The 15,463-nt window shown below is 35.8% G+C and overlaps 1 protein-coding gene across 1 annotated transcript in view; it reads right to left on the reverse strand.

Annotated features, from left to right (window-relative positions):
- Positions 1-7,125: 7,125 nt before the first annotated feature.
- Positions 7,126-15,463, reverse strand: part of CBSX3 (Cystathionine beta-synthase (CBS) family protein) — a 36,202-nt gene continuing 27,864 nt past the window's right edge. The window contains exons 4-6 of the mRNA XM_089372800.1: positions 7,770-7,843; positions 7,619-7,679; positions 7,126-7,521 (exon numbers count right to left, since the gene is read on the reverse strand). Of these exons, the coding sequence (XP_089228926.1) occupies positions 7,379-7,521; positions 7,619-7,679; positions 7,770-7,843 (278 nt within the window). The 3' untranslated portion in view covers positions 7,126-7,378. The remainder of the gene's footprint in view (positions 7,522-7,618; positions 7,680-7,769; positions 7,844-15,463) is intronic.

Below are 15,463 nucleotides of genomic sequence, written 5' to 3' on the forward strand. Positions count from 1 at the left end.
GTTCTAGATCGAGTCTACGTAAAATTAATTTGGGAATAATCCTAACTTTTTGGTTAGGTTATTTTATTATAAATTGTTTGGTCTGTTGGATTATATTTGTGTCGCAGAAATGGGTAGTTTGTGAGGGTCTATTACAAATGCGTTTTCCCCCTTATGATGCAAAGTGCCTTGAAGATTGGAAAAATAATTTATCACCTCATATGTTAATTAATTAAATTTTCTTGCCAAAAATTAATTAAAATCCTAAGCCATAAATTTAATTAATTCTAGATCTTAGGTAAATTTAAATTCTCCAAAGGCAAAATTCGTCAGTTCTTAAAAATTAAATTTTAAGAGGTCCAGGGACTAAGGTAAATTAATTATTTTAATAAATTTTAAACCTTTGATCCCTAAGGTTAAGTCAAAGTCAATTTTTGAGGAAATTAACTCAAAATTTTAATTTTTGAGTTAATTAAAATGCATTTAAATGAAAATTTAGAATTTCCCCAAATATTTAAATATTTCGACGGATGAAATTAAAAGAAATTTTAATCTTCATCAACGATTGAGATTGTTTTGACAAGGATCACACGAACTAGCCGTTGGAGGATTTATCTTTAAATGGGAAGTCATTTGTCAGTTGATCTATCCGACCTTCGAGTCATGTGCTTAGCAAAAAGCTCTTATGTAATCTTTTTTCTGGATAATAAAGAAAGACTTTGGGGTTAAGCTTTGCTGGTGTTACTCTTCATGGGAATACTGTAAGATGTGTTGTTTTCATGCATATTTTTTTCTAAATCCATTGATGATAGCTTCTACAGAGTAATTTGAATACAGGTATCTTGCTCAGTTGTTGGGTTTTGAATAATAATCTAAATTTTGAACGTAATAGCAGGCATCTCTATTTGTTTGAGTTTTATTATTATTTTCTCGCTCTATTTTTAATGGCTAGATCGTGTTTTGTAGGGAAATGTTGATTTTAGATCCTCGGGCATTACGGAAAGTTTTCTGTTGGACCAGCCAACTCCCAGTCCGTGTTCTCTGAGGAGCCCAGTAAAATTAATCTTGGGTTTATCATAAGATTTTTTATTGGTGATGCACGAAGAGTTTCAAGTTAGCACCTCCCTAAAATTAAAAATTTTAATTTTTGTGTGAGAAATTAATAGATCTAGCTGTTGAGAGCCGTAGATTATCGGATCTGGAAGCGGAGTTGGACTCATACTCAGATCTGATAAATCTACTTTTCTTGTGCATAGGTCTGTAAATTTTGTAATTATTTTTCTAGCATGGGTTATTCTAGGGTTTAGTTTTTATCATTGTATATATCGTTTAGGTGTTTTCTTGTTGTCGCGCAGCTACAGATCTGAAGAAGAAATGTGTGTAGAGTCCAGATCTAGGCCCTAAAGGGTAAGATCTGAATCTTTGGGATTTATCAACATAATTTTCGAGAGATATTATTCAGATTTTTTGCAATCCAAAGTTTTAAAAGTTTTAAATCTGAAAATTTTCATAAAGGTTTCATGGATAAATCTGAGGCAAAAAATATCATTTTAAAATAAGATTTTCTGAGAAATTTTCTTGGATTTTTGGCTACCATTTTTCTGTTCTCTGTTACCATATTAAGCTTCCATTTACTACTGCGTTTTTCAAATTTCGATTTTTTTTTGTTATCTGCATTTTGGGGTTTCTAAAAAATTCAAATTCCTTCTATGGCCCTAATCTTCTTTTCTGATGTCCCCCTTTTTCCTCATTACTTTGCTTGTTTGCCTGCATTTTGTTTTCTACCCAACAGTGTCCATCATCGTTTCTTTTTTTTCTTTTTTCTTTTTTTTTCTTTTTTTTTTTTTTCGCTTCCCTTCTCATTTGCTCGCTTTCGCCATCAATCTGCAGATTTTCCTACCCTCAACATTCATCACCCTCTCCGCGACCCTTTTTTCCTCCTTTCTGCCCGCAAAAAACCCCTGCACGCGGATCCTTCTCCCCTCAACCCATCTTGCCAACCTACAAACAAAACTGTGTTTTTATCTCTGCATTTTGTCGGTCTCTATCCCTCCGTCGAACATGTGTCCCTCTCCTGCACCATTCCTTCCCTCAACCCGCGGCCTCCTTCCCTCCTTGCGTTCGCGATATCCTCCTCACAAGCCCTCATTGTCTTCGTGAGTCCCTCCTCTTCGCTATCGAGCCTACCTGCACAGCAAAAAACAAAGCATTTGACTCATTTTTTAATTTGTATATGCATTAGGTTAGTGCATTTTTCATTTCATTTTTTAATTTGTATATGTGTTAGGGTTAGTGTATTTTTCATTTCATTTTTTAATTTGTATATGTGTTAGGGTTAGTATATTATATGTGTTAGGGTTAGTGTATTTTTTACTCCTCGATTTGTTTTAATTTGATTTTTTATTTTTATTTTTATTTTGCTTTGATTTCAAATTTTCTTTTTTTTTATTTTTACTTAGGGTTTTTTTATTTTGATTTTGATTTCCTTTTGTTTCTTTTATTTTTTATTTTGCTTTTAAAAAATTAAAAAACATTAAAAATCTAAAAAAACAAATCATTTATGTGACTTTAAAATTTCTAAAAGAATTGCATCAAAATAGGATTTGCGCTTTCACATTAAAATTTTTAATTGCCCTGTGACTCATTAAAATTTCAATTTATTAACCCTTTTTTATTTGTTTTACTTTGGTCACATTAAAAATTTAATCTCTTCATTTTACCACATTAAATTATTTGCCTAAGAGATAATTAAAATTCAAATTTAAAGTATCTTGGTGTCATTGGTGTTAAATGTAAAATTTTAATTTTTGTGGCATTGATTTCTCTATTGGAAAATGCGATTAATGTTTTAAAAATTATATTGCCTATTGGAAAAAGATAATTAATTCTAGATCTGAGTTATTGAAGAAAATCATTTTTAATCTAGAATCATTGTTTAGCAATTAATTTTCATAATTCTTCATGGGATTTAATTGCTAGAATATATTACAGTTTGGGCGTTTACATTTAATCATCATGATCATCAATTTCGCCATATTTATAAATTTCTTGGGATAACTCATTTATGTTTAGTCTATGGTTAATTGAATATAAATGCACTAGTCTATAATTATTGTTATTTTGTGGTTGTGTCTTATTTTAATCTATCCATCTCAGTTGACCAAGATTTGTTCTACATTCGTCAAATTGTCCATCTATAAGTCTCCTAGAATGTGTGTTTCACAGGGTATCCTCATTCATTCACCCCAAGGGCTACCCCCCTTGACTTCTCTAGGAGAGAGTCTAAACGGAGTAAGGATTAGAATGACAACCCTTACTTTGAGAGTTGTCGTAGTGCCTAAACACTTTGTGTGACAACAGGCCCAATGAGAAGCCGCCACATTGCAGCCACCGAAAGGCCAAGAAAGTTCAAGCATCAGCTACAAAAAGGTCGACAGACAGAATCAAACACGTGACCTCATGAAATCTCCATTACACTGATTTGTCGTTAAACCAACGATTGTCCATTGGAAAGGGATTGGCACATTCCATTTTAAAAGTTTTGTCTTAACAGTGTGCCAAATATAGGAGGGTCGTCAGTTTGACCCCGCAATCTCCTCGCACACAACGCCAAACAGACAGGACGCATACCAACGCGCCAATGGGTCAGGACATGTAATTAGCCTGACCACAACTGTTGATAAAGTTTGTGTCATGTATAATGGAACAATGTAATGATTATGGGTTAGACCGCCGATCGAGCATGCCCCAACATTTTATGACCAAGCCCGTCTTCTAACGCGACACAACATTGTTTGGGGTGTAGAGGGTCAAACACTTGTCTTTTAAGACCTAATTCAAACAATATGTATAATAGCAATCAATATGTTTCCCCTATTGGAGATTAGAAAGTGGTAAGAGGGTTTTGTTAGAGGTTCATAAGGTCATTGTACAACTATCACAACATTGTTTTGTGAATAGAAAGGTCAAACCCTTGGCTTATATTTGCAAGTTTATCAATGTATATGTGGTAAATACACTCATTCAGTGCCCTTTTGGAGATCAAAGAAAGGAGAGTGTTTTATAGGGTTCTTAAAGGCTATTGGGCTACTGCAAAGCAAAGAGTAAATGTGTCATTTTGCATCATAATTGAATAAGCCACTCCACTGGAAGCGAAACCGAAGACATAACCTACACTAGGTGAACTTAGCTATCAATCGCATTGTGTTCTTATTTCTTTGCAGTGATTTTTTTGTTTATAATCATTTCAAAAAAAACATCAAGTTTGGTATTTCACATTCTGTTTAATGAAGACAAATTATTAGCTCATAAACAAAAGATCCAAATCAACAACAAAATCCAGTGGAAACTTTGCAATCCCCTCGATCCTAAATAAGTCTGCTAGATTTGGAGTGGGATCTAAAGTTCTACTCTCCATATGAAATTCAATAAGATTGAAACCACTCTCAAACATCACGAGTCAATTAACGATAATGTTAAAAACTTAAGTGGAAAATCAAATTACCATTAATTACATAACATTGGTAAAGCACTAGAGTTGAATATTACACTTCCCCATCATAAATTATTATTTTCTTAAAAATAATGTATATTCAAACACACATACCACACAAACATGTTGTACCGCCATGCACATATCATATAGCCGTCTAGAAACCATACCATATAGCCGTCTAGACACCAAAAGCAATGTACAAATATTTAAACACAAAGTTTAATGCCTAAAACACATTTCGTAAACACTTCAAGGTTTTTTTTTTTTTTTTTTAAAACACAACACATACAAAGGGGTAGCCGTTATCTCATCAATATGGCTTCCACGATGTTGAAAAAACAATGACAAAATATGCAAATAGACTTGTATTTATTTTCTTGTCTTGCATTTTGTGTTCACAAATCCCCAATGAAATGCTATAGAAGTTTATGTTCCTAGCCTTGTAAGTATCAAACCAAAAATAAATCATTTGTATAATGAATAAAAAAAGCCAAAGGAGTAATGCTAGGAAAAAATGCATCTTTTTATATGTATGGATTAAAAAATTTCATACTAGTAATTCTAGACAAAAATAAAACAATAAAATATTAGGGGGAAAATAGCAATTATAGACAAAAATAATAGTAATAATAATAAGAACATATGGAAAATCTATGCTTCAACATTTTCTCTTTTTACACTTAAAAGTATTCTCCAATTCAATATGGTAGAGATGTTGTAATGTTGTGCAAACATTTTGATTCAATTAAATTACTAGCCGTTTTTGGATTCCAAGGTTTGACAACCCATTGTTTTTCCCATAGTATTCTTTTCTAACGTACCATATTTGAAGGCATAAAATTCCAATGTTTTTCTTTTTAAGATAATGATTTGGTAGAAAAAATAACATTTAAATATTAAATAATTTATTTTTAATATAGAAATATCAAACCAATCTAGATCCATTTTAACTCAAACCCTATCACGTGCCACGAAGGTGCAAACATTGAGATCAAGATTTGTAGTTAAAAAAGAGATTTGCACTTTAAAAATTTTGATCCCTCTCTATGCATGGCAAATCTAGAGTTAAAATGGCTCTAAGCTAGTGTATTAAATAGTTAAAAATATTAGTGCAACTATGTAAATTAAATAGTTGATAAGTATTCATCCATAATAAACATCAAAACACTTACTCCATTATACATCTCACATTAAGAAATTTAAAAAGAACCAACTAAAAAAGAAAGTTAACTAAATTATAATTTCATTATTATTATTGTTATTATAAAAAATTAATATATGATTTAAATATATACATTTTTAAAAAGATATAACAACCGCACTTTACCATGGAGATTTCTAACTGGTAAGCATCTTAACTATGAAGATTCTTAACTTTTAAACATTTTAACCAAGGGCATTCAATTCCACTTTCCCATGAAAATTCTTTACTTGTAAGCATCAATTCATGATAAGCATCAAAACATTTACCCCATTATACATCTCAGATTACCCATATTTAAAATAAAATAATAATAAAATTACCCATATTTATCAAAAAAAACAAACAAACAAACAGTGAACTAAATTATAGCTTTATTATTGTTATTAAAAAATTTAATATATGAGTTAAATATATACATTTAAAAAGCATGTAACAATATTCATAACTATAGAGATTCATCCTTACTATATTATGGAAATTTTTAATTTGTATATATTTTTCTTATAATATCATGGACCAATGGCTTATCACCACCACCTGTCGAATATGATATTTTCTTAATTAATAAATTTGAGATAAATTAAAATTAATTAAAAGAATGTAACTAACTTGGAGATAAATCTTAACCCTTAATCTATGAATACAACTATGAATATTCCAACATATTCCATAGAAATTAAATCTCTACCATCCATCCATCCATCCATCTAATATTTATTTGATAATTAAAATAAAATTGTGCAAGACCTATTCTGAAATAAACACACATAAATATGCCTAAAAGTAAGATTGTGCACCATTGCAAACAAATTGTAATAGTTAACCAGATTCAACAAATCCCTAGCATGGTATTTTGTTGTTCACTCACTGTTAAATTCCTTAAATTTTTTAATTAAGGACAAAGAATGTTAAAGAAAATATTGTTATGTACTTTGAACCTAGATGACTAAAATCTTTTTAGGTTCACTACAGCGTGGAGAGCCTCAGTGATGTAAGAGCGACGGACAGAGAGGACTGTGCCTGGTTTGAGTGTACAGTGGACTGAGAATTAAATCTCAGTATAGAGGAAACTGTCAGTGAGGTGCCCATTCTCAATGAATAGTGTCAGAGAAAAAAAATCCAAATCCAAGCCAGTGCAGTCAAAATAAGCAAATGAAACATTTTAGAGTAAGCCACCTGCTTATATGTTTGTCAAATGTTGGTTTTCTACTGGTGATATGGGCATGGAAATTTCCTGCAAAACTTTCTTAACCCTTTAAAAAACTGGATTGCATGCTTTACTGAACCAAAACTATTTTCTATGCATGGTAGGTGGTAAAGAAAACTAAATATCTAGCATGTAAAACAATTATATTTTTCAACAAGCTTAAGTTTTCAGAGTTGTAATGGTAGGGAAAACATATTGCAAGACTTGTTTCAACATCAAAAACACTTATATTACTACCACTTTCCATCAATATACAGACATTTATAATATATATACTTCTGCAAGTTTTAAAAAACTAGTTCAAGAGTTCTCACTTTATTGGCTTGTCTGCATTTGATGTGAAAAGATGTGATTAATAATTAGTTAAACACGCCAAACAACCGGAACTCACCAACTATACAACAAAAGCACCCCTGTTTTCACACTGCAAGGCTAAGCAGAAGACTCCGCCCAGTCACAGGTTGCAGCTGTCCTTCAAAGTTTTCATCATCATCTAATATCCACCCTGGATGAATGCATTCAAGCGCTTCAGTTCCTCTCGATGCTCATCCACCACTGCTCGAACGACATCTCCTATTGATACCATTCCTAGCATGGTTTTGCCCTCGACAACAGGGATATGCCTGATACGATTGTCTGGTTAAAGTGAAAAGACAACACCACCCTCACCATTAGAGACATGAAAAGCAAGATTTTATTCACTTATGAAGCATTCAGCAATATGTCAATATACCTGTCATAAGTTGCATTGCCTTCAATACCTTTGTATCAGAAGTTACTGTTATAAGCTTATTCTGCATTGTTAGAGACAAAAAAAAATGTCATTTTATCAAGTGGAACAATATTTCCATACCGAACAAAACACAACATAAAGAAGCACATACTTCCTCAGTCATGATATCCCCAACTTTAGTTGTTTTCGAAGATCTTCCCTGTACAATTATCTTTCTGAGATAATCTGCATACAATTTACCCAACAGGAAAACAATCTTAGAACCGAGAATCCCATAGACATATTGGTTCGTCAATCAAATTTATTGTTCTAAGACTTTCACTTGTTACTGAAGAACACACGAATAGAAAAGCAGACCAGCCAGAAGCATATCTAATAATGTTCAATTCATAGCAAAGAAATTTTTAGATTTGTGTGCTTGTGATTTCATATACTTCCTACCCAATATCTACAAGATTCAGGTTCACTTGTTCAAGTTATCTCTTAGTTGCTGCAATGAAATAATTTTTCCCTGATAGACTCTTTGGTTTCTCTATTTTCCAGGCCTGTTGTACTACATCATTCTGCCTTAATATGCACCATGCTAACATGAAGTACTCTGCATGGTCTCAGGTAATAACAACATAACATTAGCATGGTCTCAGGTAATAACAACATAACATTATTTCAGAAGGTTCAAATATTAGCACTCCGCCAATTTTACACTCTCATATGTAATCTAATGAACTATAGAATGTACAGCATGTATAGTTTGAACAAACAGTTTTCCTTTCTTATGTGCGACTATTTGCATACAGTATTGTTGTCTAACTGTGCACAATATTACACAGTACAGGTAAGGTTCAATGGAAAGACTATCGATCATATTATGCTTAGTGATGAAAGACGTCCTGACAAAACAATATTCTAATCTCTTCCAGAAATTAAAAGTCGCGGTGGTGTAGTGGAGATCGAATGTGGTACATTAGTTTTAATTATGGCTATTTATAATTTAGGCATCTGATTTTCTCAATGAGAGCTCAAGACCGAGGGCCCATTATGAGTATGCGCAATTTTCTACAAAGGAAAAAATTAAATAAACAGGGTTATCTATAAACGGGTGATGACCTAGATGTAGAAATGACTAATGCTTAATTGAATCTAATTACTTCCACACATGAAATGAGTTACGGGGGTTTTACAATTTGACAAGTGGCACTTCTGCCCTAATCCAAGAGTTGTACCCATATACATGAAAGAAATAATTCTTGAGCATCATTCATCGTCATCCCATAAAATCATCACATGTCAGTTCAATACAAACATGCTGTCGTAGAACTGGCCGCTAGGAAGTCTGTGAAGAGTAGAGAAAGTGTCTTAAGAAAGCCAATAAAAAAGTTATGCCTGAACACTTGTGGAGACCAAGTAAGCATAACTACCACTGTGACAGTTGACTAATCTGGGAACAGGTGTGAATGAAATCTCGAGGCAATTCACTCTATGGGAGTAGGTAATCATGCCTCCTGAGAGTGAAACTCTTATTGAAGTGACTTACATCAATTCTCAAGAGAAGAGGAGATTGACATTGGACTCTGATCTAGAACCATGTTTGGAAGGTCTTTCACTGCTTGAAACTACGTATGACAGGGTAATATAATAAATCGTAACTGTGGTAGACTGGTAGTAGTGTTTCCCTGTTAATTTCCTTTAGTTGTCAACTCTCTCTTGACATAGCAGAAGGTTCAAGGGATTGAGTACTGAATAAGTTGCCACTGCAGTTGCCCTATTTTCCTGTGAACAGACAATCCGTGGAAAACCTTGTTGTTGGCCTAGTCTTTTTGTCAAATCAAAAACCCAGCTAGAGCATAGTATTCACAGAAGGAATACCCAAGGTTGAGAAGTGAATTGCCAACCAACAATTGGTTTCATTGGTCAGATGAAAGGATATGTATTTCTGGATCCTTTTTATTGTTGTCTTTTGGTTAATGAATGTGTTCCCGCCTCTCTGCAATTTTTAAGCATATCTGTTTTGTGCTTGAATATTGCCAGGTTTGATGGTGTCCATAATTACCTATAGGAGTCAAAGAAACTCTAAATACACCATGCAAGTCTTGTAACCGAGTATATTCCAATCATCTCCCACCATTAGCCCAAAGGACCCAAGAAGAAGAGTAGCAGCACTTCTAGCATGGTCTGCTTTGAAGAGAGCCCTGTGACTGAAGAGGAAGTGCTCTGAAGAAAAAGGACATTATAAAGTTGCAGAAAGAATACAATCTGCACATAGTGGCCCAAATCATGTTCAACGAAGAGAAACAGATTTGCCCTGCCAAGTGAATGTGCAACACACTGGAATCCCTATTTAGAGGTAAGTTGGGCATGCTGAACATTTTGCCTCCCATTTGGTTTCCAGCACCATTGTTTATTTTCTAGAGCTAGATTTCCCTCAACCTTCTGATTTGTTATGTGCTCATGCCAACCCAATGGTAGACCCACATTTTACGGAACTCAAGCACTGACTTCCTTTTTAAAAATTCAGAGTAGAGAGGAGGTGAGGAGATTTTAAAATCAAAGAAACTATTCCAAGACACCAAATATGCCATATTTGACTCTTTATTATTCACACACACATGTCCCATGGAGGCTCCAAAACACATCACACAGAAGAAGAAGGGTCCAAGAAAGCACACACATTCATCCAGCAAGCAATCAACCATTATGTTGGTAGGAGGGCCATCACATATTTGGACACCCCTATTGCCACAAGGATCATGGTATGTTAGGATTTGCATGCTACTGCAGTCTAGACCAAAGCTCATTGAACATGCAAGACCAAATGATTCAAAGTTCAATGAATTCAAACAAACGTTCAATGATAATGCAAAACTCTTGTCATGCCCAACTACGTAAGTAATATAACCACCTTTGTTGCTATTTTAGCGTTTTTTCTATCACTTGTGGAGCCATTTGGTCCGTTTATACTTTTCTCATTTGATTTCACACCTCCATCTGTTAGTTTATCTGTTGGTTTCATACACTTCACATTCTCCATCAGCCTCCTCCCCAAGTTCTCTCAAGGCTTCAACAACTAGTATATACAACAACATACTTGAAGAGAAGATCCACTAATTTATCCTCGGTGGTTACGGTCATAAGTTAGTTCTCCATCACACTATTCTGCTCACCAATCCTTCTAGCCTTGAATTTTGATTTTACCCCTTCATTTAATTTCTACAGCTTGTCTATCTCAAAATTTTATAAGTATCATCTTTCCCAATCTACCTTCTTATTGTGAGAATTTCCAAGCCTAGAATAGCAGAAACATAAAATCAATTTCATCCTTCAAAATCAGCTTCTCATTCCTTCAAAAAACTCGCAAAAAAATCTCCACAAGCTGCTGACAAAAAAACAGCACTGCACAGTTACTGAAAATCACCTGAATGAAACAACCTGCTGAGGGAGTACGGCTGTTGTACAGCCTAGTTGTACAGACTGTACAGATCCATATGACTGTATGGACTTCTGTATGACTGCATGAAACTATACAGATCCCTGTACAGAACTCCACGCTGCCTGGAAATCTCTTTTCTAGCTGCCTGCTCTCTCTCTCTCACAACCTCCTCAACTGTGTGAAAACCTCTATCTTGACCTATCTTTATACTTTTAGCTGAGACCAAACCCCAAATCTAATTTTGAATTTACTCTTAATCTAAGTCATGCATGCTTGACATTCATTTCTTTAAGCTTAATAAAGAATATATGACTTCAGTTTTTATTAAAGTGAATTAAAAACAGAATTACTTTTCCAAAACATCTCAAACTATTTCTCGCACATTCACACAAAACCTGCGTAGAAGTTCCTGTCTGATCTATAACTATCAAGACTCTCTCTTAATGATGAAAGAATTCTGCACCAATCCAAGCCTATCTCTGAATACCACAAACTTCCCTTTTGCCAAGGGCTTGGTCAAAACCAATGTTGCACGACCTGTACTCATATAAGACTCATCTTGCTATTGACTCAGCGACTCGTATAAGAATCGGGAATGACCCATATAAGGCTCATGTAAGACTCGGCAAAACAAAACTCAATATAAGACTCCATTTCCCTCCACCTGATCTCAGATAAAAGAATAATAAATAAATAAAACAAAATTTGTTGCCAAGGAAAGGTATTATATGGGTTCATACGAGTTTGATATGAATCGTATGTGGGTCAACGCAAGTCTTATGCAAGTCTTATGTGGGTAAGGGTCTTATGCGCGAGTTCTATGCAAGTGACCTATTTCAGCATATGACTCGTCAAGACCTGCAAGTCTTGTAGGGTCTTATAAGGGTCGTGCTTCACTAGTCAAAACATCAGCTACCTATTGTTGTTAAAATTGGCAACCAGGGCAAAACTTCATGTGGGTCATCTTATTCATGGCTAATAATATTTTTATTAAATTCCTCTCGTCCAGAGGTGTAGGATTGATATAAAGATCATCCAATTCCGATAAGTATTCATGGAGATATGAATTTATTTTGATTATGGAATTATTATCAAGCCGACCTACAAGTCATGTAGGCTCAGAAGCCCAACAGTCGCATCTATTCACCCACCAACGTTGTGTATAAATATAAGAGGACTTTTCCTCATTTAGACTCACTCATCTCATCACATCTCTCTCTCTCTACTGCGCAGATATGAGTCTCTTCTCTACTGCGCTGAAATGGGTCTCTCTCTCTCACACATGTGAAGCCGGAAGCTGTTGAATTTGAAGCTGCAACTGCAGAAGCAAAGATTGACTTGCGTGGTCTAGAAGATCTCCTCTTTGGAACTGCGCTGTAGGTTCATCTGAACCTCCTCTGAAAGCCGCAACTTTTGGTGGTGGAATGAAGTCAATCCGACGAACGGTTTGCAAGATATCGACTGCCCTAGTTTGAAGCCGGAAACTGCTGAAACTGAAGCTGCAACTGCAGAAGCAAAGATTGACTTGCGTGGCCTAGAAGATCTCCTCATCTGAACTGCGTTGTAGGTTCATCTGAACCTCCTCTGGAAGCCGAAACTTTTGGTGGTGGAATGAAGTCAATCCGACTGTCGGTTTGTGAGATATGGTCTGCCCTAGTTTGATAATGAAGCCGCTAATGCTGATGCTATTGATCTAGGGTTTGCTACTGCTGATATGAATCAGATTCATTGTACTATTTCTCTCTGCTGAATTATTGAAGATAAAAGAAGATTTGATCAAAGGGTTAGGTTTGTCCCTGGCTAGCCGCCACATCTTGTGTCTCTTGTCTTGGCTTGTTTTCTGTCGATCGTTTAATGTTCTATCTGCACTTTACTTTATGTACATGTGATTGCTAATCGGTGGAATATAATCAGAAAAAGAAGTAAACTGTTATAAGCATAGAACATACCATAACTTAACATGGTATCAGAGCTGAGGTGAAGACAAAGCCCAAGCAAGAGCAAGAGCAATCATTGAAGAGAAGATTCGCAAGGCTATCCTAAAAGAACTATGGGGTCCTCAACACTCTTTCCTGCCGAAGACAAGCTCTGTGAGAAAGCTGACTATCACGGATGGAAGATGTCTATCGATCTAACCCTTGAAGATCAAGGAGTGCTGGACCATGTAAGAGGTAATATTGTTGAGCCTTCATCAAATGCATCTGTTGCTGCCTGGAACAAATGGAAAAATGGAGAAGTCAAAACAAAGAAGATCATCTGGGACTCTATCGACAAGCGCTTGGTGGACTACATCTCTGATCTAGACACCTCCAAGGAAATCTACAACAGACTGGTGAGTTTATTTAAAGTTAATGATGCAAATCAAGTTTTGTTTCGTAGAAATAAGCTGAGGGAAATCAAGAAGGGTAAAGATGAAAGTATGCAAGCATACTTCTTAAGAATCACCGAGATCAAGAACGGTCTCCTATCTATTGGGGAAACTATTACTGACAGAGAAATGGCACTCACAACTCTTGAAGGATTACCATCTGAATGGTATGTGTTCAGGACTACTCTTCTGAACTATAATGTAATTCCTGGTTTCGAGGAATTAATGGCTAGATGCATTCAAGAAGAAACAAGGGAAGAAGTGTAAGAAATGCCCATGCCTAAAGGTCCTCCTGCTGCCTTTTCTTTTCATGCAAAGAAAAGAAATAATTCCGGGACTAAATCAAAAGGAAAGGTCTGACCTAAGGCTAGAAGAAAATGACGATGTTACATTTGCGATAAAGCAAGTCACTATGCAAGGAAGTGCCCTGATAGAAAGGACTCACTCTAGGACGATGATCAAAATCCCTCTGATGGCAATCAAAGGAATGACAAATTCAACAGCAAAGGTAAGAGGAGAGCTGGGAATCAAGGAAGAGGACAAGCATTCAAGAAGGCCAGAAATTCCAGGATGTATTAAATGCACCTGACCTCAAAAAGAACCTAGTGTCCATCTCGGGAACGGAAGACAAAGGCTTCAAGGTAACCTTCAGCGATGGCAAGGTATGTATATGGAAAAATAATGTTAAAGATGCCTTTACTCTTGGGTTTAGTGTTGATTCATTATATTAGGTCGATGGAAGTCTGCTAGGTGTCATGTCTTATGACACATCTCTTCAGTCCGAACTTTGGCATTAGAGGTTTTCCCCCCTTCATTATAAAGCTATACTTGGTGTAAGACAAATGGTGATAGGGATGCCCGAATTCTGAATAGAGAATGAAGGTGTATGTCCAGGATGCGCTGAAGGAAAGCTCAAAAGGGGACCATTCCCCTCAAGCCAAAGCAAGAACTCTGATATATTACAATTGGTTCACTCAAGCATACCTGAGGTTGGCATTAAGAGGGAGACTACTACACCACATACTCCTCAGCAGAATGGTGTGGTGGGAAGGAAGAACTGCACGATGATGGAAGTTGTCTGGGCCATGCTACATGATCAAAGACTTCTGATGTTTCTATGGGCTGAAACTACAATCACCGTCGTATATGTACAAAATTGATGCCCTCATCAAGCATTGGGTTCCAAGACTCCTAAAGAAAAGTTCACCGCAAGGTGAACAATCTTTCGACTTTGAGGAACTCTCAAGAAGCCAACACCAGGGAACCGAAAGAAAAGGATGATGAATCAATGCCTGATGTAGAAGAACCCATGGATTTGATAGATTCTCATCCACATGAGCCTTCCTCTTCTAGGAAGAGGCCTTCATGGCTTAGGGGGATACTTGATGATGCTAAAGGACATGCTGCACCCTGAGGAACCTTCCGTCAAAGTAAGAAACTTAACAAGTATCAGGGATACCTGACCATTATGAGCACGATCATACAAAATGAGCCTTCATCATTCTCAGATGTCGTCAAGCATTAACTATGGAAGGGTGCTATGACCATAGAATATGAGTCTATTATGGAGAATGATGTCTGGGAAGTAGTTCCCAGACCCTGGACAAGACAATTGTTACTTCAAAATGGCTTTACAAGATAAAGCATGCAGCAGATGGAAGTACGGAAAAGTATAAGGCTCGTTTTGTTGCTCGTGGTTTCTCCTAGAAGGAAGGTATAGACTATGATGAGATATTTGCACCTGTTGCCAGATATACGACCATCCGCTCGATCATAGCCCTTGTGGCTTCACAAGAATGGAACCTACATCAGATGGATGTCAAGACCGCGTTCTTGCATGGTTCTATCAAGGAAGAGGTCTATGTGGAGCAACTTGAAGGAGTTGAGATTTATGATTGAAAATCTCATGTATGCAGGTTGAAGAAGGCTCTCTATGGGCTGAAGCAAGCACCCCGAGCATGGTATGAGAGGATCGATAGCTACTTGATGAAGCTGGGATTCACTAGGAGTGAAGTCGATCCTAACCTTTACTTTAAGGTTGAATGTGACA

Source organism: Pinus tabuliformis, chromosome 8 (assembly GCF_031772625.1).
Source record: "Pinus tabuliformis cultivar Carrire ecotype Pingquan chromosome 8, CPIR1, whole genome shotgun sequence".
In the NCBI taxonomy this organism is placed as follows: Eukaryota; Viridiplantae; Streptophyta; class Pinopsida; order Pinales; family Pinaceae; genus Pinus; species Pinus tabuliformis.